General features: G+C 40.4%; 6 protein-coding genes across 8 annotated transcripts; 1 reads left to right on the forward strand and 5 right to left on the reverse strand.

Annotated features, from left to right (window-relative positions):
* Positions 1-109: 109 nt before the first annotated feature.
* On the reverse strand, positions 110-2,625 carry LOC133745664 (biotin carboxyl carrier protein of acetyl-CoA carboxylase 2, chloroplastic). Of its 3 annotated transcripts, none has more exons than XM_062173775.1 (7): positions 2,184-2,625; positions 1,672-1,722; positions 1,412-1,587; positions 968-1,299; positions 686-753; positions 516-581; positions 110-413 (listed from the first exon to the last, which is right to left on the reverse strand). In XM_062173775.1, the coding sequence occupies exons 1-7, from the start codon at positions 2,331-2,333 to the stop codon at positions 390-392; spliced, it is 867 nt and encodes a 288-aa protein (XP_062029759.1). In that variant the 5' UTR covers positions 2,334-2,625; the 3' UTR covers positions 110-389. The 3 variants fall into 3 exon arrangements, with proteins under 3 accessions (XP_062029759.1, XP_062029755.1, XP_062029766.1); XM_062173771.1 differs by having other exon boundaries at positions 686-757; positions 972-1,299; positions 2,184-2,622; XM_062173782.1 differs by having other exon boundaries at positions 686-757; positions 972-1,299; positions 1,412-1,551; positions 2,184-2,617.
* A 3,042-nt stretch (positions 2,626-5,667) lies between these two features.
* LOC133726298 (probable mitochondrial-processing peptidase subunit beta, mitochondrial) lies at positions 5,668-9,257 on the reverse strand. Its single transcript, XM_062153812.1, has 9 exons — positions 8,519-9,257; positions 7,925-8,089; positions 7,617-7,754; positions 7,388-7,539; positions 7,166-7,274; positions 6,696-6,794; positions 6,474-6,539; positions 6,124-6,231; positions 5,668-6,011 (listed from the first exon to the last, which is right to left on the reverse strand). The coding sequence occupies exons 1-9, from the start codon at positions 9,188-9,190 to the stop codon at positions 5,925-5,927; spliced, it is 1,596 nt and encodes a 531-aa protein (XP_062009796.1). The 5' UTR covers positions 9,191-9,257; the 3' UTR covers positions 5,668-5,924.
* A 183-nt stretch (positions 9,258-9,440) lies between these two features.
* Positions 9,441-10,845, forward strand: LOC133745676 (small ribosomal subunit protein eS19x-like). Its single transcript, XM_062173790.1, has 4 exons — positions 9,441-9,604; positions 10,096-10,186; positions 10,291-10,474; positions 10,564-10,845. Exons 1-4 carry the CDS (start codon positions 9,521-9,523, stop codon positions 10,634-10,636), a joined length of 432 nt encoding a protein of 143 aa, XP_062029774.1. The 5' UTR covers positions 9,441-9,520; the 3' UTR covers positions 10,637-10,845.
* A 1,424-nt stretch (positions 10,846-12,269) lies between these two features.
* On the reverse strand, positions 12,270-13,550 carry LOC133733510 (putative F-box protein At5g66830). The gene is made up of 2 exons (XM_062161135.1): positions 13,144-13,550; positions 12,270-13,051 (listed from the first exon to the last, which is right to left on the reverse strand). Exons 1-2 carry the CDS (start codon positions 13,548-13,550, stop codon positions 12,370-12,372), a joined length of 1,089 nt encoding a protein of 362 aa, XP_062017119.1. The 3' UTR covers positions 12,270-12,369.
* Positions 13,551-14,722: 1,172 nt separating this feature from the next.
* Positions 14,723-15,493, reverse strand: LOC133733521 (uncharacterized). Its single transcript, XM_062161144.1, has one exon. It carries the CDS (start codon positions 15,491-15,493, stop codon positions 14,723-14,725), a length of 771 nt encoding a protein of 256 aa, XP_062017128.1.
* A 2,505-nt stretch (positions 15,494-17,998) lies between these two features.
* Positions 17,999-19,174, reverse strand: LOC133733529 (uncharacterized). Its single transcript, XM_062161158.1, has one exon. It carries the CDS (start codon positions 19,172-19,174, stop codon positions 17,999-18,001), a length of 1,176 nt encoding a protein of 391 aa, XP_062017142.1.
* Between the last annotated feature and the right edge of the window lie 4,554 nt (positions 19,175-23,728).

Here is a 23,728-nt window from a genome sequence, read left to right on the forward strand (position 1 = left end):
TTATTCTGTGTTTAAGCATGTTTTGCAGACCGAGGTTCGGCGAGGCAGAATCAAATCAACAAATTAACTCAAGGTTTAACAATACCAAAGTATATTAACACTAGCAAAGTGAAGAAAAAGTCTCATAGCATACTTTCTAGCACCTCCTTAAGGAGGCACAAATATTGTGTTTAGAGATAATTCATTGCCTAACATCACTGAGCACCATGCCCTATCCTAAAACTCTAAAAATGTGAATAACGAGGATTTCCACCAGAATCGAAACAACACCATTATTCAAATTTAAATTACAAGGGAGCATAAATAGTATCAAAAAGTCCGTCGAGAATCAAGCATCTTCAAACAGTGTTCTTCACCATAAAAGCTTATACAAAATTCTTCCCAGTTGCTCAGGGTGCTATGACAAAAAGAGGCTGCACAAAGGAAAACATACCGCTCAGATAAAATGATCATAACAGAGTGTGAATGCGGGCGTGTGTGCCGAAGAGAGGGGAAGAGAGAAGGAGAATATTTACCGTGTCTACGCTCACTGGTTTTGTATCCTCAGCAAGTACCTCAACTATGGTTCCAGATTGATCAGCCTGAACGAGAAAGGACAATAAATAATTTAGAATGTTGTAATATACCAAATGAAAGTAAGGCCAATTCATTGCACAAAATAAGCGTGAGAAATATAAAGCCATACCTCAATTTCATTCATCAACTTCATGGCCTCAATGATGCAAATGACTTGACCTTTCTGCACTTTATCTCCTACCTGAACATTTATTTGAGTAAAGATATGAGGGGAACTGACCATATATCAAAAGTAAATGTACGTTAATCTGAAGAAAACATAAGACCCGAAGGGACAAAGCTAATATGTCTAGTTGTTTATATAACAGATATGCACATAACATAAGTGATCATGTGTACAAAATTTGTCTTCTGCTATAGCTCCTCGAACTCAAGCTCCAAGAGATTAGACTTGCCTTGACAAAAGGTGGTTCGCCAGGTGCAGGACAACGGTAAAAGGTTCCAGCCATGGGGCATTTCAGCGGTGGGTGAGCTGATGCTGCTGGCTTTGCAGGGGCAGGTAATGCAGGTGCTGATGCTGCTGGAGCTGGGCTTGCTGGAGCAGGAGCAGCTGCTGGGGCTGGTGGTGGTGGACCATATTGCATAGGATAAGGATACGGTGGTGGTGCAGAAGCAAAAGGAGCTTGTGGTGCTGGCTTCTCCAAGGCTTCCTTCTTTCTTATTACGAGCTCTAGATCTAGTTGCTTCATTTGCAGCTCCACTATATCTCTTGAATCCACTAACCTGCTCATGAAAATGATGCCAGCATATCAAAAATGTTTAGTGTCTGATGCATAGTTGCTGGTAACTTGAGAAGACAAATATAGGCATACATATGAAAGCCGCTGCAACTTACTTGACAAGGTCTGATACTTGGGCCATGAATGCTGAGATTGATGATGCATCTGGAATATTGTTCGAAACCTTTTCAGCAGACTCATCTTCAGACTTGGTGTTATTTATGGGTGCAGAATTTGAAGGTTTCTCAGTAGTGACCTTCAATTCAAAAATTGGAGCAAAAAAAGAAAGAAACTTCAATTCAAAACGTAATTTATCACCGTAGATGAGTAAAGTTCCCACTAAATCCACACACTGAACTTATAGTAAATAATCTACCTTACTGAGTGCCTGCACCTTCCAAGCACCAGATTGCTTCTTGATGTTGCTCTGCACATATCACCCATATTTTCATAAAAATACAGTAAAAAAATAACAAAGTTCCACTGCAAAAACTAGACTATCATTCATCGAATCATCACTTTTTCAATTCAAAGCTACTGACAAATAAAAGTTACAATCTTTATTGGTCTCAGCTTGCTGGTGTACAGCTAAAGACAGTATCTTGAGGTGAAACAATATTGGGTTCTGCTCATTCAAAAATCTTACCTATGACTATCAAACTACATGAAATCCTATGCATACCCAAAATTAAACTGGGTTCAGCTTTACTCAAAATTCTTACTAAAGACTCAAAATTTTCACCAAATAATTTGTTTCTCAGCGTTTTCTCCAGTACAATGTTCATGTATACAGAAACTCATTTCTCTCACTTAAAAACAAAACAACACTAATCAACTAAAACCCAACAGAACAATACCAATCACTAGAGAGTAGAGAATCAACCAAACCTGGAGCCCAGAAGCTTGGAGCAAGGAAGACCGATTGAGACAGTTGTGGAAGGAAAGGAGCTGCTGCTGGGGCTGTGAGCTCTGTGACGCAGCAAGTCGAACAATTGGGGCAGAACAAGGTTTGGGACAAGGGGCAGTGAAAGAAGCCATTTTGGAGGTGAACACAAGAATGAGGAGAGATGGGTGCGAAGTGTTTAGGGGATGGGATCTGAAATTGAAATGGGGGATTAATGGGGGTGGCTTTGTAGGGGTGGGGACGAGGGGCGATGAGATCCAAGAGAGCGCTTTGGTGTTGGTCTGAGAAATCTGAGAAGCCCAAAGGGAATAAGGGTGTTAAATGTTGTGTTTTATTCTAGTTGAGGGAAGAAATGTGTAGAGCGTTTGTTTGTTTTGCGATACTTCCAAAGTTCCAATGCCACAGAGACACAGAGAGAGAGAGTCGTTTGTGAGTTGTGACATATACTAAAAATGGTCAATTATATTATCCACCCTCTCTTAACTAACCGCGAACAACACACGCGGAATAGAGAGAGAGAGAGAGAGTGATTTTTGTGCGGCATTTGTTGGGTTGCTTTCCCTCCAACTCCAACTGCAATGCTAAGCTGGTGGCCTGGTGTGATGTGAACTACTAGGGTGGGTCCTTGCATTTTCACTATTACCCATCTGTTTTTTTTTGTTTGATAATGTGTTCTTGATCCATTTTCCTTTTGGGTGAAAGTATGTACTTTTTTTTTTTTTTTGAAAGGGGTTTGGAATCCAGCCTAGCTGGGAGGCTCAGCCCCACACCCGGTTCCATTTATTAAAATAATATTAAAATTTTGCATCGGGGGGACATAAAACCTGAACCCCGAGCTACAGTATAACTATTGTAATAATCCTCGTAGAGTACATCCTGAATAATAACAGGAGTCCCATCTAACCAAACATCATCAATAAAAGATAAACTAGCAAGGTGTGCAAGCCTATGTGCAACACTATTTGCTTCACGGTAAATATGTCGAATTTCCACAGATTGAAAAGCAGTTAAGTACTCCTTACAATCATCAAAAACCCGACTTACCTCCGAGAAATTCTTCTCCTCATTCTTGAGTGTGACAATCAGAAGGGCAGAGTCACTTTCAATTTCTACTTCCGTCCAACCTTGGTGTATACCAAGAAGAAGACCAGCTCTACACGCCTTAGCCTCCATATTAATAGCCGAGTGTGCATGCAGAAAAGGTCTAGCAATGGCTGCAATACCCGTGCCCAAATCATCTCTGACCACCACACCAATACCTCCTTCACCACTATCCGCTCTATAAGCACCATCAATGTTAATTTTGAGTTTACCGCGCGGAGGACATTTCCACTTGGTCAAAGGACGCTTCTTCTTGCTACTGGCCTTCGGATGATATTTCTGAAAGTCCTCCAAACTTTGTCTACACCACTGAAGCATATGCATTGTGTGGTGTGAAAGTATGTACTTCTTGCAAGGGTATATCAAATATTAGTGTATCGGAGTGACTAGGGATTTTTAGCTCAAATATGATCAAATTTGAAGATAGAGTCAAAAGACAATTTCGTTGAGAAATGAGGTTTATGAGATTCGTATAACAACAATGAAATATCTCAACTATTGGAAATCCACTCAATTTCTTAAAAGATAAAAATTTGACTACTAAATGACAGGCACAAGGCATTAAAAATTTTAACTCTTTTTTTTTTTTTTTTTTTTTTTTTTCCAAAAGTCAAAAAAGAAAACTACAAGTTGAGACCTCTACAACAACCAACACCCAAATTATCTCAAAGAAAGGCCTGACAAGCACCTCAAAGTCGGAACCAACTTTAAGCTTGAGTATCATGACCAGTTTTGGCAATGGCATCCGCCAAGAAATTTGTCTCTCTCTTAGTAAGCGATCTAATGTCTTGTACCACATGATTAATTCTCCAAGGAGTCTGACTTATTCCTGCAACACTGTCTAGAAGTAACTTAGAATCCCCCTTAATTTTAATATATGTAAAACCATGAAGCCAACTAGCCAAGCTGCATGTAATCCCCCTCGTAAAGCTAAAGCCTCCTCTAAGAGAACATCCTGAATACCAAATCTATTACTGGCTGCTAAGATAGGTTCTTCAGTTGAGTCTCGAAAAACAAAACCTGCAGCTACACTTGTATTCAAAATAACAGAACCATCAAAATTAAGTTTTAAAGAGCCATCTTTGGGTGGAAGCCATTTAATAATATGTGGAGAAGGTCTTTTTGCAGGAGAAGAGTGATAAGCAGTATAATTCTTCCAAACTCTTGCCGCAACAAGTACCACTTTTGAAGGAACAAACAAAAGGTTCATTCCTGGCCTTCCACAATGAATAATCGGTGATTGGCATGAGTTTCTTGCTTCCATGATTCATTAAAGATTTTGAGTTGGATCCACATAAATATTGTAAAGTATCTAAATTTTACGATATCCTAAAGGTTATTTTGATGTTATAACATCATTATAAGCAGTTAAAAATGAAAACTTTTTTTGTTTTTGTTTTAAATAGTGAAATTTGGCCTAAAAATTGTGCTATCCAAATTTGAAGTGAGAGTCAAGACACAATTTTGTTGGAAAATAAGGTTTTTGAGGTTCATGTTAGATAGCTGAAACATGCTTCAACCCTTGAAATCCACTCAAATAATTACAAATGTGAAGCAGGACTCAAAAGGCAATTTAAAAAAAAGAAGAGGTTTATAAGATTAATATAAGACCATTGAAACATGTCTTAGACATTGGGAATCCGCTCAATACCCCGAAACGTAACCATCTAAATTGACTAATGACACTCGCACGTTGGAGATTTTGAGCTCAAGCCTAGACATATAACAACGTATCCAATTTATGAGATTTTACAAGTTCTTATGAACCTTATAGACTTCATTTTCATCAAAATTGTGTTTTAACACCCGCTTTATATTTGGTCCGATCTGAGCCAAAACCCTTTGTAATGGATTTTGTCACACATTTGGTCCAATTTAAAGCTTAGAAATTAGGCAAATTCATTTTTGTTGAAAACTGAAAGTTTCCATGACCTATCCAAGACATTTGAAAAATACTCAACCATATCCATTTGAGGTCTCTGATTTTCTAGGCCGAACAGATGGCAAGTGCTTTGCATACAAGAAGCTGGAAAAAGTGAAAAACTAGTGCAAAATACGGACCCGTCCATAATGAGCTTATTAGTTCTTTCAAACCTCTTGTTACTTCGGAGTCCAGTTAACCATTTGACAAGTTCATCGAAATCAGGTTACTTAGCCTAATTCGGCTCGCAGCAACTCCGAAACTTATTCTTGAATGATAATTACTATACATGAAAACCGATTTGGAAGTACATAATTAACAATGCTAAAGCATTAATTTATCATCGGAACGGAGCGAAGAATAATGACTCTTTAATTTTAAACTAGAAATTGGTGATGAAAGAGCTTGAAAAACAAATGATTAAAGAAAAAAAAAAGGTCGGAGTATAGACAAATTGCCTGTGCCCATTTGAATAGTTCAAATGTCTAGCAAATCACATTCACATTTGTAGACTTGTTGCATGCTTATTTTTGAAAATGCCATGTAACAAAATAGAGAGAACCTATAACATATTTATGGAAACAAAAAAATACACAGGCCTTAAAAGCTCTCCCCAAAGGCGACAATAAGCAATAAAATATTCCAAGATCAAATCGATCATGAAAGTCGATGATGATGAAATAATCAACGCAAAGAAGAACATCTAGTATCTGTTCCAGTATGTCCTGCGTCTGAACCAGTTGTAGTCAGGCAATTTCTGAACAGGACCCATGGCAACAATTGCAACATCCTGTGGATAGTGAGCAAAAAAGAAGTTTTGACCATTCAGATTAATATACATGATTCACTCTCTATAAAAAAAACTTACAACACACAACAGTTATCGCAGATTGTAGTCTTACCCTGTCATAGATAAACCGGTTTGCAACCCGTTTGACGGTGCTTGCATCAACAGCATCAATTCTAGCAAACAACTCGGGCAATGGGATTCTTCGACCATATGTGAGTAGCTGCATTGGTGTGAATCAAAGGAATCAGTATAAGCAACCATGCAGAATCAACTTCTTTTTCAATATATATAACAGCAGTTCTTCAACTACGACAATTACATCTTTTACTGGCACATTTTAATGATCAATAAGCCCTTTAGCAATAAGGCTCCTGTCAGCTGGTCAACTTATACTAATGATCTTAATACTGGATGCATCCCAACTGTTCTTATCATTGTTTCCATATGAAAAGGAAAATGTACCTGGCGCCCAATATCTTCAGCTACAGGACTTGTCCCATCCAAGTGAAGAAGGAGAGAAGATTTTAACTACCAAAAAATGAAAAAGGTCAAGTGCCAGTAAACATCATGATACGGTCAATAACAAGAGGGTAAAACAATTATGGAAGTTTCATATGTACAAAAATGCATACATACACACGCAATTAGAAAGCATGAATTTAGTAACAGGAATGTAGTAGCTACCTGATTGCGAGCACGAATGACATCAGCTTCAGAAACTCGATAAACTAACTTGGTTATCTCATACATTATTGCATAGGCCAAATCATCCAAAGCATCCGGCTGAAATCAAAAGAACACAGAGATTAAAATGACTGCTTGAAAATCTGTAAAGCTTGTTGCATTTCTTTTTAGTCACACTATTCCAAATCACGAAATATTACTCCTACTAACTAATTTGATCCAAAATTTAGTAAATCAACTCCTTCCAAAGGAAAAGAATAACCTACTCCTCAGGCATTAAGCCAAAAACAAAAGACTGTACCATTCTTAATTATGACCCAGGATTATTATAAAAAAAATACTCAGGCATACTGGTACACATTTAAAATACAAGTGTGCGTTGGTATAAACCTATTTCCTTATCATAAATTCCAACATTAATCCTCCACATCAATGACAAAAATAAAAACATTTGAAATGAATAACCTTACCTTCGCAGTAGCAAACACGCCGAATAAGCCAGTGTCCTTGTAGTTGGTGTTGAAAGCCATTACGCTTTCTGCTATTTCGTTAATGGCAACCCTCTGCGTCAACTCAGAACTGTTTACAGATGGACAAAACTAATCATTGCATGTTCTTCCAACAGTTGAACTGATACCAATCAATATCAAGTATTCAAGTAAAAAACGTAGCAAATCACATAAAGAGCTCACCCCATGTGCTTTCCACCATTGACACTTTTACTCCATGAACCCAACATTGCCTGCATGACCATTAGAGCAATAGAGTCTGGATCTGTCCAGGATGCTCCACTGAATGCAACAGCAAAGTTTGCATAAGGCAAGTCATCATCAACAATTCTGACCTGTTACAGGAAAATAGATTAGAGAAAGTATAATCATCGAGTAGAAGATATAAGTAAAAGCAAAATAGATGCCTCACCTCAGAACCGGTGAAAAATGAAGGTTCTTTTGCAACCAACTGACTAGCTGTCGTTGGATCAGCTGATAAGTTTGTAAATAAACCCTTAACTTGCCCAACAAGGTCTTCATGCTTAATAGCTCCAGAAGCAGCAATCACCTAAAAATAGAAGATCACCAAAAAGGAAGGTTAGCAACAATGACTGACTGATGAAATTGCTAGGTATATATCTGTTAAATTCACCATGGAGTAACAACAAAGGAAAACAATCACACCAGATCTGTGATTTACTGTACAATAAAATACCAACTAATTTAAATTATAATTACCATTCTGGGAGCAGTGTAGTGTGTTTTAATATAATTCTGAAGATGCTCTTTGGAAATAGTCTTAATGTTTGCAGCAGGACCAAGTATAGTTCTGGCCAAAGGAGAGTACTGGAATGCACTTGCATGTAGATGGTCAAAAACGACTTCATCAGGTTGCTTCTCAACCTGCAACACCAACACAATGTATAAGCACACCGAAGTATAAGATGCAATAACCAATTAAGCATCACATATATGTCTGCGTGTAAAAACACTACGGAAACACTTCTTTATTCAAGCTATTATCAAATGCCAAACAGAAAAATCTCATTCACTCATGTTTATAAGCCTGTCGACCAAATCATTGCACATATCAAGCACCATAAAGTTAAAACCTTTTCGCACTCAAAACACTTGAATATTTCGTAAGGCATCCTCATTAACACACAATTTGTAGCTACACACACAATGCACTTCCTAAATTTCATTTTCCTTCATTTTGCAAGATTAGCCAACACTTGGCAAAACACCAAAAATCACAAGTTATGTAATACCCTAAAATCCACAAAATCAAGTCCAAACATTCCCAAAGTTTCGATTTTTATATCAAATTACCTCCTCCATTTCCCTCAAAATCACATCACGCTCTCGGCTAATCCGGTTCTCATCGAACCTCGAGTTCTGCAGGATATCAGCCAATATAGACAATGCCTGGGGCACGTCCTTATCGAGCACCTTGGCGTAGTAGGTCGTCTGCTCCCTAGAGGTATAAGCATTCAAGTGCCCTCCCATGTTCTCCACCTCCACCTCCAGATCCAGCGCCGTCCTCTTCTCCGTCCCTTTGAAGATCATGTGCTCCAGGAAATGCGCCGTGCCGTTGTTCTCATCGTTCTCGAATCTCGACCCCGAGTCGATCCAGACCCCGACGGTCGCGGTCTTCGCGGCGAGGTTCGACTCCGTCGCGACTCTCAAACCGTTGGGGAGGACGGTGACGCGTGTCTCCGGGGCGGTGAGGATGTGCGAGTGATCCGTGAGGGTCGGGTGGGGCGACCCGTACTTGAGGAACCTCAGGTCGGGGTTCTCGAGCCTCTGGAGCTTGGATTTGACGTCCTCGGAGAGGCGATCGTAGACCATGGCGGTCGGCGGAGGAGGCCTGGGCAGTGGGGTTGAGAGAGAAGGTGCGACGGCGGGTGAGGTGGAGCTGGATCGGACGGTTTGGGCCAGCGCCGGCGAGGCCTTGACCGACCGGCGGCGGGCCAGCGCTGTGAGCAGGTGCTTCATCGCCATGGCTGTAGCTCAGAGAAGAGCCTTAGGGTTTGCTGATAGAGACGAATCCGAATTGGATTTTCAGAGTGAGAGAGTGCTCGAGTAAAAGGAAGATCTAAACGTCCTAAACGACGTCGTTTCAGTCAGTCTAGAAAATAAAAAACTTGGGCCTTCAAAAGGCCCATAATAATAGGTCAAACTCATTAGGCGGGTCGAAATAAAAAGGCCCAAACACACAGCTATATATTGGTTGCGAAAGCCGAATCTCAAAACCCTAGAGAGAAAGAGAGAGAGAGAGAGAGAGAGCCTTCGTCTAATCTGAGCAAGCTTCTTCTCTCTGAAACTGAAGCCATGGCGACGGCGAAGACTGTGAAGGACGTGTCACCACACGAGTTCGTGAAGCATTACGCCGCTCATCTGAAGAGATCCGGCAAGGTACTTCCTTACTGAGAATCAGCTTCTTCTTCAGTAATTTGTAAAACGAGCTGATTCGAATTAGATTTCTTATGTGGATTCAATCTTTTGGTGTGTGGAACTTACTGGTTTTACCTTTTGGCTCTGCATTTTACTAATTTTGTGTTGTTTTTCGAGTTGAAATTGTATAATCTGTGTGATAATAATGGGGATAAGGTGTATGATATGGAAGAAGATTCGTTGCTAATTGTATTGAAATGAGGTTTTAGATATGAAATTTGTTAGGGCTTAGTGTGAAATCATGGAGTACACAGTAACTGAGACAGTTGGTAATGAGATGGTGCTGTTTAGTTTCAATTAGTATTGGTTGCTATTTAGTTGATATAGTAAAATTGCTGTGCAATTTGTGGTGCGATAAATATTCATTTTCAAGATTGTGATTGAAGTACAATTACTGAGTATTATTTTGTGACATTTTCTGATTTCGGTTGTTCTTGTTTATTCCTGAGCAGATTGAGCTTCCTCATTGGACTGACATTGTCAAGACTGCAACTTTCAAGGAGCTTGCCCCCTATGATCCTGACTGGTATTACATCAGGGCTGGTGAGCATTCTTTCTTTGTTGAGCCTCTGTGTTACGCTATACTAATTTTCAATGTGTGATTAGATCTTTGGTCATTAATCTTGGTAACATTCAATGTTATGCAGCTTCCATGGCAAGGAAGATCTACCTCAGGGGTGGTCTTGGTGTTGGTGCTTTCAAGAGGATCTATGGTGGAAGCAAGAGGAACGGAAGTCGTCCACCACATTTTTGTGAGAGTAGCGGTGCTATTGCCCGACATATTCTGCAGCAGTTGGCTGAAGTTAAGATCGTTGAAATTGATCCAAAGGGGTGAGTTGTAAGGTCTCAGTGATATTTTTTTTCCCACTTAAGAGTTTGTGACCATTTGTTAACAATGTTTTGTCCTGATGTTGTTACAGTGGGAGGAGAATCACATCAAACGGTCGACGGGATCTTGACCAAGTTGCTGGGAGGATTGTGGTTGCCCTTTGAACCTTAGAATTACATGTCTGATAATTTTAGGTTTCGATATGATCTAGTGGAAGAGATGTGGCTACACTAAATGTTTTGGGTGCAACTTGGTTGCTTTTTTTGTTAATTTAAGTCGGCTTGACACTGTTTTTTCTTTCAGAACTTGCAAATCCTTGTTAAATTGTGTCCTATGGATTCTTTTATGAAATGCTTAGATCGTGTTTCTCTTTTGGTGCTGCATGCAAAATCATATGCTTCTAAATTAGGATTGGATCCAAATCTTTTATGATCCAATTATGCCTTTTTAAGGGTATCTGAACAAAGAACTGTTATGTCGTGTTCAACTTCTTAGCTTTAACAAATAGTTTTATCAAAATTTAGCAGAATTTTTCATGTACATACCAAATCATACATAAGCCATCATGTTGGTTGAGAACCAAAATCTTTCACTGACATGTTGGTAAATGAATGATGCAAAGGAAAAACAGGAGGAATGATCCTCCTAGTTTTCAAGGAGCACCCCTAAATTAACATGTCATTGACTCCATGTCGGAGAAGAATAGATGCAGTTTCTTTACAGTATCTCATGGAAACAGTTCCTCAAAAACAATATCCGATCACCAATGTTGACAATGTGCTGCAACTTTCTGAAAATCCTTCAGTCTCACTTTCCCCACAGCAAGCGGGATGAATATGCAAATAATCCCAAACAGCACCTTTGACGTAGTCTTTTGCTAGGTAAGCTTCTTCCTATTCCAGATCACGGAAGAAAGAGACCCTGAGCTTGGAAAGCCTAATCAACTTAATGTCGTCGATGTCATTGCCATGTCTTATAATGTTAAACACTATTACATGCTGTGACCTTATTTTCCTAGTTAAAGCATACAAGTTTCCATCAACTATTTCTAAATTTCTATATCTTGCGCTTCTATGCCATCAGTAGCCCCGTTCATGATGTATCGGTCAGCCTACAGATAGCCCCACAATTTTCTATATGCTAGCCACAAAATAATGCTGCTTCGGTGTTGAAGAGCTACTACTTCCACTAAGCTTCGGGTGCATGAAATGGTGGAGGATTGTGATGGGAGCATGACTCAGGCATGCGGCAATGGATTCAAGAAGGTATAAGGTTGATCAGCCACCATGAATCGGTCACTGTACAATGCCAGGAATATAATTCTCACCGGTCCACACTACCTGTTAATGAATTAGGTGATGCTACCAACTTGGTCCTATTCTGAGTTGCAGCAGTAGCTGAAGCACGTAGGCTTCACCACTCAGTTTTGACAAACTTAGAGCCAACATTGTTGAACTGGTTGAGGTTAGATTTTACGGCGTAAGCAGTAACATGCATCGACCACATCAGTAATAGAAACACAAGAGTATCAGATGCGCCTCAAACATGCACCACATTAAGGTTTGGTTTAAAACGTTGATGAATGAAAGCTGAATGAAATATTAAATATAGGATATATGAGCAGAGGGGACAGAATGAAAGCCTCCATCTGCAAGAATTTGGTAATGATTTTACGGATCACCTAAAACAGAAACCATAACTCCTAATTCTTCAAATCATAACAGTAGCATATAAAAAAATGCTAAGCCATACGAAACTCAGAGAAACGACCAGAGACTTGAAACCCAACTGGAAGCAGTATCAGAACAGACAGGCTGGAGCTAACAAATTTACTAACCAAGAAACTTTTCGGATATGAATTTGAGGTGTGATTTGTGAAACTTTTAAAGTAACTCAGCTACCACGGATGAGGTGTGAACCAAAGAGTTCGATTGTTAGCACAGTGTATGTTATTTGTATAACCCTCAGGTAAAGCAAGAGGTTTGATGGTCCTATTGGTCAAGGAATACACCCCAAAATCATCGTCATTGAAAGCAAAATAGATGCAATTTTTTCGAAGTGTCTTGCCATGGATGAACTTATTACTTGCCCCGCTCAGAAACAATATTCGATCACCAAGGTCAACAACCTCCTCCCACCGTGCTCCACCGTCAGTGTCAAACTCCTGCTTGTACACTCGGAATAATCCTCGTTTCTTCTGTCTGGATGAAATCTTCTGAATAATCATAAACAACTCCTTGGATGCAGAATCTTTCGCTAGGTAAGGGCCTACCCATCCCCTTCCCCATCCCCATTCCAAATGGACCGGGTCATTGGGAAGCACTACCAACCTTTCGTCCCTATAAACATCGACATGTGCAGGGAGGATGTCATATATCATAAGTTCATTGACAGTTCTTACAGCATATAATTTCCCATCAATGATTTCTATATCTCTAAATAGGAGCCCTTTTCTGATCGTAATGACGGTCCATGATGTATCAGTTGGCCTACAAACAGCCAAACTCCACACCCAAGGCCAGCCACAATCAAGTCCTGCTGCTGCTGTTTCAGGCTTGTTGGCGGTGATGAGGCTACAACTTTCTTAAAGAAGAGTGTGTGGCTGCTGTCCGGCCGGCTAATGGTGGATTGTGATGGGAGCATGACTCGGGCCCAAGATACTGGATTTAACAAGAAGTTGTCGATAATAGTGATGTTGTTGTTATTGTGGCGATATTGATCCTTAGCAGCTATGATAAGCCACGCCCCAATTGACCCAACACAATCTGGGGAAGTCGAACAAGAATGAGCTGATCTGAAAAACCTTGGATCCGTTACCAAGGAATATTGGTGCTCGATGTAGAAGCCATTTAGAGAAGAGAGACACTTGTGCAACAGCCATGGGAATTGAGGAGCAGGAGGGCAAGTCTTGGTGGCAATACCCCTATCAACAGCGGCTCGCCAATTAGGGCATACTTGGCGAAACACTCTGTAATCTGATATGCAAAGCCGTTGTGGTATCAATTGCAAGATATCTTCTGGCAGTCCTTTCGACCACCTCTCCTCCTCCTCCTCCTTCTTCTTCTTCAGATTTGACATTCTTCTTCAGATTTGACATTGACTGCTACACAGTGAGAGAGCTAGCCTTTATTAGCTAGGGTTTGTATTGCGCTCTAATGTTAGATGAATAACCAAGCTAGGAAACCTCTACTTTTGCAGCGTAATTTAGGGTTTAAAAGCACGCCTTAAATAATCAATTATTTTGACATGTTAATTTTCCTGCAAATAGTATGTACACCAAAAATATTCTTTTTCAAAAAAAAGAAAAAAGAAAAGAAAAAAAAAGGACCTAGCTAATTGGTAACTTTGCTATGTAAATATTATTGTTACAGTCGTGTGATCTTGTCGAAAGGATGAATGAGGTTAGTAATTTTGCTAGTTGATTTTTATGATTGATGAAGAGAATGAATACCAACTTGTTCTGGGTTGCAGCATGCTGAAGTGCAGGTAGGCTTGATGACATTCTCAACACTCGATCGGTTTTGACAAACTTTAATCATTGGAAACCACCATTGGATCGTTGCGGTTTATGTTTTATGCCCACTTTGACAATGTAAATGCGCATATACAATATTATACAAAAATAAGATCAGAGTAACAGGCAGCAAAAGCACATTCAGGTTTTGGTTAATGAAAGCCTAATGGACAAGAACAATTGAAAGCAAAATAGATGCAGAAGTAGGAGAAGATAATTCAAGTCTATTAAAAACAAGGTTTGCATGACATTTTTTATTTATCTGAACAAGGACAATACCTATATCAAAAAAAAAAAAAAATTACAACCCAAACCCTCTGGCTCTGGCGAATATAGGTTATTATGCAGAATTTAACAATGTAAACATGCAACTAATCAGTAATAGAAAACAAGAGTAACAGATTCACCCCAAGCACCATATTAAGGTTAAGTGTAAAACTTTGATGAATGAAAGCTGGATGAAATATAACCTTCATTAGCAAAGGGAACATAATGAAAAGCCTCCTTCTGCAAGAATTTTGTTATGATTTTAGGGATCACTTAAAACAGACAATTAAAGAGACCATAACTCCAAATCGTAACCCTAGCATATACAAAAATTCCAAGCCATAAGAAACTTAGAGAACGACCAGACATGAAACACGGCCGGAAGCGGTATAACAGAACATGGCACTAGTTAAATAACTTTTCGAATATGAATTTTGGGGTGCAATTTGTGCTTTATAAAGCAACCAAACTACCATGGAAGTGGTGTGAACCAAAGAGTTCGACTGAAAACATTGATTATGGTAGATGATGTATCCTGAGGCAAAGCAAGCAGTTTGATGTTCCTATCTGTCAAGGAATGCACCCCAAAAGCACAATCATCACAACCAGCACCTTCATCATTGATAGCAAAAAAGATGCAGTTTTTTCCAAGTGTCTTGTCCTCGATGAACATACTACTTGCGTCGCTCAGAAACAACATTCGATCACCAAGGTCAACAACCTCCTCCCATGGTGGTCCACCATTAGTCTTACAGTAATCCAGCTTGAACACTTGGAATAATTTTTCATTCTTACTTTGATGTCTAAATGAAATCTTTTGTAAAATCATAAACAATTCATTGGCTGCCGAATCTTTCACTAGAAAAGGACCTCCCCGTCCGCAATAACAACGGAATGAGTCCTTGGAATGCACCCTATAACCATTGGCATGCGCAGGGAGGATGTCATATACCATTAGAAACGCCGAGGCTTGCTCCACAGTCGTTACAGCATATAATTTCCCATCAAGGATTTCTATATCTTTAAACTTGAGCAAGTCTTTGGTCTCAATGAAGGTCCATGATGAATCAGTTGGCCTACAAAAAGCCAAAAGACCTCCATAACTAAGACCAGCCACAATACATTCCTGCTTCATCGGCAGCCTTGTTGGTGGTGATGAGGCGACAACTTTCTTGAAGAAGGACAGTCTGCATCTTCTGTAGGAGGCCCGGCGTGTAATGGTGGATTGTGATGGGATCATGACTCGGGCATGTGTTACTGGATTTAAAAAGAAGTTGACTGCCTTAGTCTTGTTATTGTAACGATGTTTAGCAGCTAGAATAAGCCACCCCTCAATGGACCCAAGATAATGTGGTGAAGAAGAAGAATAAGAAACAGCAACTGATGTGAAAAATTGTGGGTCTGTTATGAAGGAATATCCGTGCCGAGGATGGGAGGACCTGAGCAGAAGCCATGGGAGTTGAGAAGCAGGAGGGCAAGTCTTGGTGTCATTTGGGAGTCCTTGCGACCACCTCTCCTCCTCCTCCTTCTTCTCTATCTTCTATCTTTGACATTGACATTGACATCGACTGTGCATTGCAGCACAGTGTCTGGCCACTTTGACAGCTTCGAGGTTCGAACCTAGGTTGGGGAGCACACCCAACTAGGCAAGAACCACTAGGTCACTTGCAGTGGTTAAGGAATAACCAAGCTAGAAAACCTCTACTTTTGTGGCGTAATTTAGTGTTTAAAAGCATGCCTTAAATATGTTTAGTTAGGCTAACTAACCAACAGACCACGGCTCACCGACATGTTTGTGAACGATTATTTTGACATGTAAACTGCCTGCAAATAGTAAACACCAAAAATATGACTCGTCTAAATGGATAATTTTTTTTTTTTAAATGGACCTAGCTAATCGGTAATTTTGCTATGTTAATATTATTGTAACAGTCGTGTGATCTGCGAATGAGGTTATTAATTTTGCTAGTAGATTTTTATGATCATTGATGGCTTCATATCGTTGAAGAGAATGAAACAAACTTGTTCTCAGTTGCAGCAGTAGCTGAAGTGCATGTAGGCTTGATGACAGTCTCAACACTTGGTTTTGACAAACTTTAATCATTGGAAACCACCATCGTTAAATCGTACAACGTAGTTGTTGTGCACACTTTGCAACGAAAATGCGCATCTAGTCATCTACAATATTATACAAAAACAAGAGTGACAAGCAGCAAAAACACATTCAGCCATTCAGGTTTGGTTTTTGATGAATGAAAGCTAAATGGGAAAGAACAATTGAAAGCAAAATAGATGCAGTTTTTTTCAAGTGTCTTGTCACGATGAACATACTACTTGTCTGGCTCAGAAAGATTATTCGATCACCAAGGTCAGCAACCTCCTCCTACCGTGGCTCGGATTATTCTTCTGTCAAAAACATTTCAAAATCAAGAGTGATTCTTATATATGAAAAATTATATACGACTTCTTGGTTGCAAAATCTTTCACTAGGCAAGGCCCTTCCCACTTACAACCACTGACAAACGGCCAATATGGAGACATCATAAGAATGAAAGAAAGTAACTATGGTTACTATGGCATAGACAAATATCGTAGCACCGGCACAGATATGATTTATATGATTTGACACGAGGAAGCAAAGCAGTACTAAAATGGAGTCCATAACACGATGGGATATGTGGCAGTCTATGCACATACGGAATTTGTTTTTAAGTAAAGTCTTGCCGGCTGAATATAACCGGAAATCTCAATTTTAAGCCGAACTTCTCGATCATATATTGTAAACCATAAGTACAAAGATAATACTGACGAGAGCAGACAAAGTAACTAGGCTACTTCTTGGTTATGAATTTTGGGTCAACTTGTGCTACTTTCACAAACTATTTGTTCGCAATTCATGAGTTGGAGGTGGATGAATAGAAACTTGTTCTTGCGGATCCCCATTATTGAAAGGCATTCTTCACGGAAGTTAGATATCTTCTCTAAAAGGGTTACTTTGCCATCAATTTTGGTACCCCTATTTTTCAAGATTCATGGCTTCATATTGTTAACGATATATATGGAATGAATTTGGTGCCACTTGGCCTAATTTCTGAGTTGCAGCTATCGCTAGCTGAAGCCTGTAGTGCAGTATCACCAGTCCGGTTTTGTTAAATGATAATTGCAAATTTGCAATAACCCATACCAGACATAACACACAACCCATTTAAGAGTACATGTGATATGTTTGGTGAAAACAAGATGACAAAGATCTAGATGAGTAGGATCCACCATTATTCACCTGGTTGCAGTTAGATTTTACGTTGCAGTTACTATGAACAAATTGACAATGTAATTTTACATTCATCTCAGCTATAGAAAACGAAGAAAAATTGATATACATAGGGGAATACAATGATATTAGCTTCCTTTTCATTATTACCTCTAGAATTTTGTAATGATTTTAGAAATCCGACAAAAAAAAAAAATACAACCAATTAAAGAGACCCAGAAGTTCTAAAAACCAACACTAGCTAGAATAAATAAAAATGCCATGAAAAGGGATCGAAAGACATAACTCAGGGAATAACCATAGAGTTGAATGAAACCTAAAACAGTAAAAGAACACATAGGCTGGAACTCACAAAGCTAATATGAATTTAGGGTAGTGCAGTGTGCGCAACTTCTAAAGTAACCAAGCTAATATGGACATGGTGTGAACCAAAGAGTTTGACTGTTAGCACCGGATATGCTAGATGAATAATCCTCAGGAAGGCCAGATAGCTGTGTAATATATGCTGCTATCTTTCAAGGAATACACCCCAAATCCACCATCATATCCACCTTTACAAGTGAAAGCAAAATAGATGCAGTTTTTTCCAAGTGTCTTGTCATTGATGACATTAGTACTTTTGTCGCTGAGAAACAGTATCCGATCACCAAGGTCAGTAACCGGCTCCCACATTCTTCCATGCAGACCGTCGGTCTTGTACACTTTGAATCCTTCTTCTATATTCCTTTGACGAAGAACCATAAACAACTCCTTGGATGCAGAATCTTTTGCTAGGCAAGGGTATCCCCATTCTGAACCAGGAAGATACTGGTACGGGATCCAGCAAATGCTAAGGAACCTATTAGCCCTACTCACATTGGCATCTTCAGGGGCCATGTCAAACACCATTAACAGCTCGTTTCCGCTATTAGTAACAGCATATAATTTTCCATCAAATATTTCTATATCACTAAATCGGGGAGTGGTGTCAGGATCAATGAGGGTCCATGATGTATCATTAGGCCTACAAAAAGTCAAGATACCTGAATGAACAAGACCAGCCAAAAGACAGTCCTCCTTCTGCAGCCCTGTCGTTGGCGCTGGCGGTGAAGAGGCTACAATTTTCTTGAATAACATGGTTGTATTGCCGCTGAAGGAGGTTTTAAGGGTAGACTGCAATGGGAGCATCACTCGGACACGAGATACTGGATTCAAGAGCAAGTTGACGATAGTAGTACTGTTGTCATTCTCACATTGTTGATGAGCAGCTACGATCAGCCACGAACCAATTGACCCAAGACAAGTTATGGAAGCAGTAGGGATCGGCAGCGGACCATCATATGACTCATCTTCTAGATTTGGGGGACCAGGAGGGTAATCAGCAATATTAATTGATCGGAAGAATTTGGGATCTCTTACACAGGAGTATTGGTCGTTGATGTAGAAAGCACGAAGACAATCATAAGACCCCCTGAACAAAAGCCATGGGAGTTGTGGAGCAGGAGGGCAAGTCTTGGTGGCGATGCCTATATCAACCGCGGCTCGCCAATTAGGGCATACTTGGCGAAACAATTGGTAATCTAATATGCATAGCCTTTGTGGGATCAACTGCAAGATATGTTCTGGAAGTCCTTTCGACCACCTCTCCTCTTGTTCCTCCTCCTCCTTCATCATTGACACAGCGATCTTGGTTAAACCGTTCTATCGTATAACCTCTATATAAATAGACAATTGGGCTTTGTATGACAGTTCAATTGTTTTAAGCAGCCCAATCTCTAGGCCTGGTTCTGAAATTAAAAGATTAAAATGTGGCAATGCAGATTATAATCTGAAAAGATATAATTTGTCCAATAAATAAAAAATTCAATAATGTTGTAGAGAAACTGAAATTGAGAGGAAATTGTTGTGTATTCTCATTGATAATAGGGGCCTCTTTATATAGAGGATTACAATTCATAGAATCTCAATCGTACAAGGAAAGTAATCATACATTGAATAGGAATCTAAATCCTTCTAATTTAACCCTATTGTTTGGGCCAAACACAAATAGAGATATCCTTAAACACTCCCCCTTGTGTTGTCCAAACGCGGTGCTTCTCTCGTTGCCTCGTTAAAAACCTTGCCGAGTAACAAAAACCCAGTGGGACAAAAATAACCTCGGTCGAAGGGGAAAAAGAGCACAACACACCCTTCACGTTTCGAGACCATACATATAGACATCTCCCCCTGATGTCTGCATCTCCCCCTGATAACTATGGTCATGGGAGTTCGGATAACTTCCGTAAACGATGCTACCAACATATTTCTCGAAAGTGGAATTTAGGCAATGACTTAGTGAGCAAGTCTGCCACACTGTCCTCAGATCGAACCTAGTTCATTTTGATCTTGAGGAGAGTCTGTTGTTGCTGATTAAGCTTGGTGTTGTCGCTTTGATGTAGCCTTGCTTCATTTGTTCAAAACAAGCTGCATTATCCTAAATGCTCGTAGGCTCATCTATGGTAGACTTCAAACCACAATTGTTCGAACATGCGTAATTATGGATCCAATCCATATACATTCACGAATCTCTTCGTGAAGAGCAATACTCTCTGCATGGTCCGAAGATATAGCGACTAGGGTCTATTCTGTAGACCTCCAAGATATCGCAGGCTTTACCCATGGTGAACACTTAACCAGTTTGGGAATGACCTTTGTGTGGGTCAGAGAGATACCCAGCATCAGCAAAACCTTCCAAAACGCTAATTTCGTTTTGGGATGGGGAGAGGGGACGCAGGCCAGTGTTGGCGGCGTTCCTGGTGTGTGATGGGTCAGAATCCATCATCTCTCTGTAGGGATAGAACAAGCCCATATCAATCGTACATCTCAAGTACTGAAAGATATCTTTTACATCAATCCTAATGGCGTCGCGTTGGCGCAAAGCTATATCTTAGTTAACAAGCTTACTGCAAATGAGATGTCCGGTCTTGTGCATTTAACTAAGTACAATAATGCGCCTATTATACTCAAGTAAGGCACTTCTGCCTCTAGCACATCTTCGTCATCATCCTTTTGACGAAGAGGATCCTTTTCAGGATCAAGACTACGAACGATCATGGGGGTGCTTGAAGGCTTGACCTTGTCAAAATGCCTAAGCATCTATCAACACGATGCTCAAGTTCCAAACCGAGACATAATCGTGTTCTCCCAAAATCCTTCATCTCAAACTCGGATTTCTAGTGTTCAGCGGTTTCCCTTAACTCTTTAAGGGCTTCCAATGAAGATCATGTCCAACATGAACCGCGATAGAATCCGAAACTTGTTATGGAAACGCGTGGGCATATCCCTTCCCAATCAAGTAGTCACTTTAGTAAGCGTTTCAACCTCTTTGTAAACGCGCTCCGTGGTCTAGAGCCACTTGACTTGGGTAAATGAAGTTCACCATGAACCTTCATGTATATTCCGTATCTAGATCTCTATAGAGATACGTAGTGACCACATTTGTAAGCTGCATGTTCAGTTATTCGGAAACTACCAAACTGACAAGGTAGTGGAGTGCAATGACATCCATTACGAGAGAATATGTCTCATCGTAGTCGATTCCAGGGCGTTTTGTGAGAAGCCTTGCGCCATAAGGCGAGATTGCCATCTCTTTTTCTCATCACGCTTTCTAACGAAGACCCATTAGTCAATAGGTTTTATGTCAGGAGGTGTTGGCATCACTAGCTCAGAAAACCTTCCTCTTCGTTAGAGAATCCATCTTAACTTGGATCGCATCTTTCCATTTGGGCCAAATCTCTCTACGTTGGCATTCATTCATCAACGGAGCGTGGTTCGATATCATCGGACTCAACAAACTCATGCGCAATGAAATGCGTGACTACATCATCAATTATGATGGAGTTTTTATCCCACGTCTTATGTACACTAGTGTAAGTTTCATAGAGCTCTATATTCTCAGGAATAGGGTTCTAACGTTGAGGCGTCCCCCAACGATAACCATAACCCGAAAGATTCTCATGAGACGGATTTTGAGTGTCGATGATCAAAGGGTTGGAATGTGCCAAAGTATCATTCGAACTCACAGGCCTCCCACGCATCCTAGCTGGGGCCATGGCCTATAACGCCAGAGTACCACTCTCTTTGGCATTGGCGCCATGCCTACCTCTGTGTAGGGTGGTGCTACGTCCTCTCGTAGGGACTTCCATCCTTGCGGGCGTGTTTGCAGCATATTTGTGTGATCTCGTCACTTTAGTAGGGATCGAGATGAGACATAGTGGGGACAGGCCACGACAATTCCTGTCGTTCCCGCTGAACATCTGTGTTCTTATCTCCCCCTAACGACGGGAAGACTGTCTCATCAAAGTGACATCCGCAAATCTAGCGGTAAGGAGATCGCCATGCAAGGGCATTAAGTGGCGGACGATTGTTAGAGTCTCAAATCCAACTGAGTTGCTCATTCGTCTGTAAGGACCCATTATAGAGCGCTGTGGCGGCGCAATTGGCACATAAATGGCACACTCAAATATGCGTAAGTACGATATTTGTACCCAGTCACTAGCTGTAACGCAGAGGTAGATTGAGTGGCGGTGGGTCGTAGACGAATTAGCATTGCTGCATGCGATATTGCATCACCCCAAGCGGATAAGGAGATTGAATATGATGACCATCGTAGTCGTTTCCGCGAGACCATTTGGGTGTGTACATGAGAATATGATGTCCAACATCAGTCTCATTGCAATATCCATCGAAAGTCTTCGGTGTAAACTCACTAGCATAGTCAAATCCAATTGATTGAATAGGATGATTCGGGGAGTGAGCCCGTTGTCATATGATGTGTGCTAGGAGTGTTTCATAAGCAGCATTACAAGTGGACAATGGCACAACACGTGACCAGCGTGTTTGCATATCAACCAACATCATGAGATATTTAAACGTCCGCAAGTTGGTGGAATCAGTCCACAGAATCCCTACGGATTCTATGTAAGAACATAATGAGTATTTTCATATCCTTTGCATAGGACGGTCTCAGTCCTAATTTTCCTAAGGAAGTGGCTTCGTAAAATGAGCGAGAGGCCTTAGAAGCAACCAAGGAGAGTTTTGGTTGGGCCTGAGCGTTTGAGACGCATATTGAAGCAAAGTTTGTGACTACATCACCCATCATGGTGTCATGACCATGGGAAGTGGCATCCATGGCATTATAACCATGGGGATTGACATCCATGGCGTCATGGCCATGGGTAGCGCCATATATGGCGTTGTCACAAGGGACTTGGGCGGCCATATGGCGCCCCAAGACAGCTGCAGCGCCAGATGCTGCAATTGTTGCGGTCTTGCTAAGTCCAGGAACCAATTTTTGATTCTTGCTTCATTTCGCTCGAGGGTGTCCATGTGAAGTCTTTAGTAGACGGATCATCATATCATGACCAGGGTGACTTATCCTGTCGAGACAAAGCCAATATGTGTCTAAATCCAAGAGATCTTCTCTCATAACTTTATTGGATTTAATAGCTCGAATAGTGACATAGAGTCCACTAGAGAGACACATAAACTTCTCTAAGATGCGTCTTCGTTCGCAATCATTAGAGGCATTGCAAAAGAACTCATTTCTGTTCTCTACATGCGTTTTCGCATGGAATCCGTTGGCTATCCATAGGTGCGAGTTGCCCTAGGAGCGTAGAGAGTTTCTGTGACATTAATCAAGGTGCCATTTGGAAAAGAGAACTTGGGCTATTCCATGTCCTTGAATTAATACTGATGGCCCAGCCATCGTAGTCACAAAGTAACATGCTCATGAATCAAAATGGAGTCACAATGAAAAGAACTCAAAATTTTATTCATAAGCCAACGGAGTACATCATTGTCTCTTAACCATTAGGAGAATCTAATCCAAATGCTTAGCTAATGCAAAACAATGGTAGTCGTCTAACTTCTTTCGGTAATTCCAACGCAAATGTGACCAGGTGAGTAGGGAGATGTCGGTGGAGCAAAGCTTGCTTAATTACCACTTATCTCAAAACCTTCCTAGACATCACATTTACATTGAGTACGCCTACTTTGAAAAAAGACTAAACCATAGGCATCTACTACAAAAATAATATGGCAATTGCCTACATCTCTTGGAAAATAAAGACTTAAACAGAATTGGCGATCTATTGATCCCAGCCAGATTTGTAGTCTTTAACCCTTCACTCTAGATCATCTTCTTGATCTTCTTGTTCTACATAGTGAGCTTCTCTTGCTTCACAA

Source organism: Rosa rugosa, chromosome 1 (genome assembly GCF_958449725.1).
Source record: "Rosa rugosa chromosome 1, drRosRugo1.1, whole genome shotgun sequence".
NCBI classification, from domain to species: Eukaryota; Viridiplantae; Streptophyta; class Magnoliopsida; order Rosales; family Rosaceae; genus Rosa; species Rosa rugosa.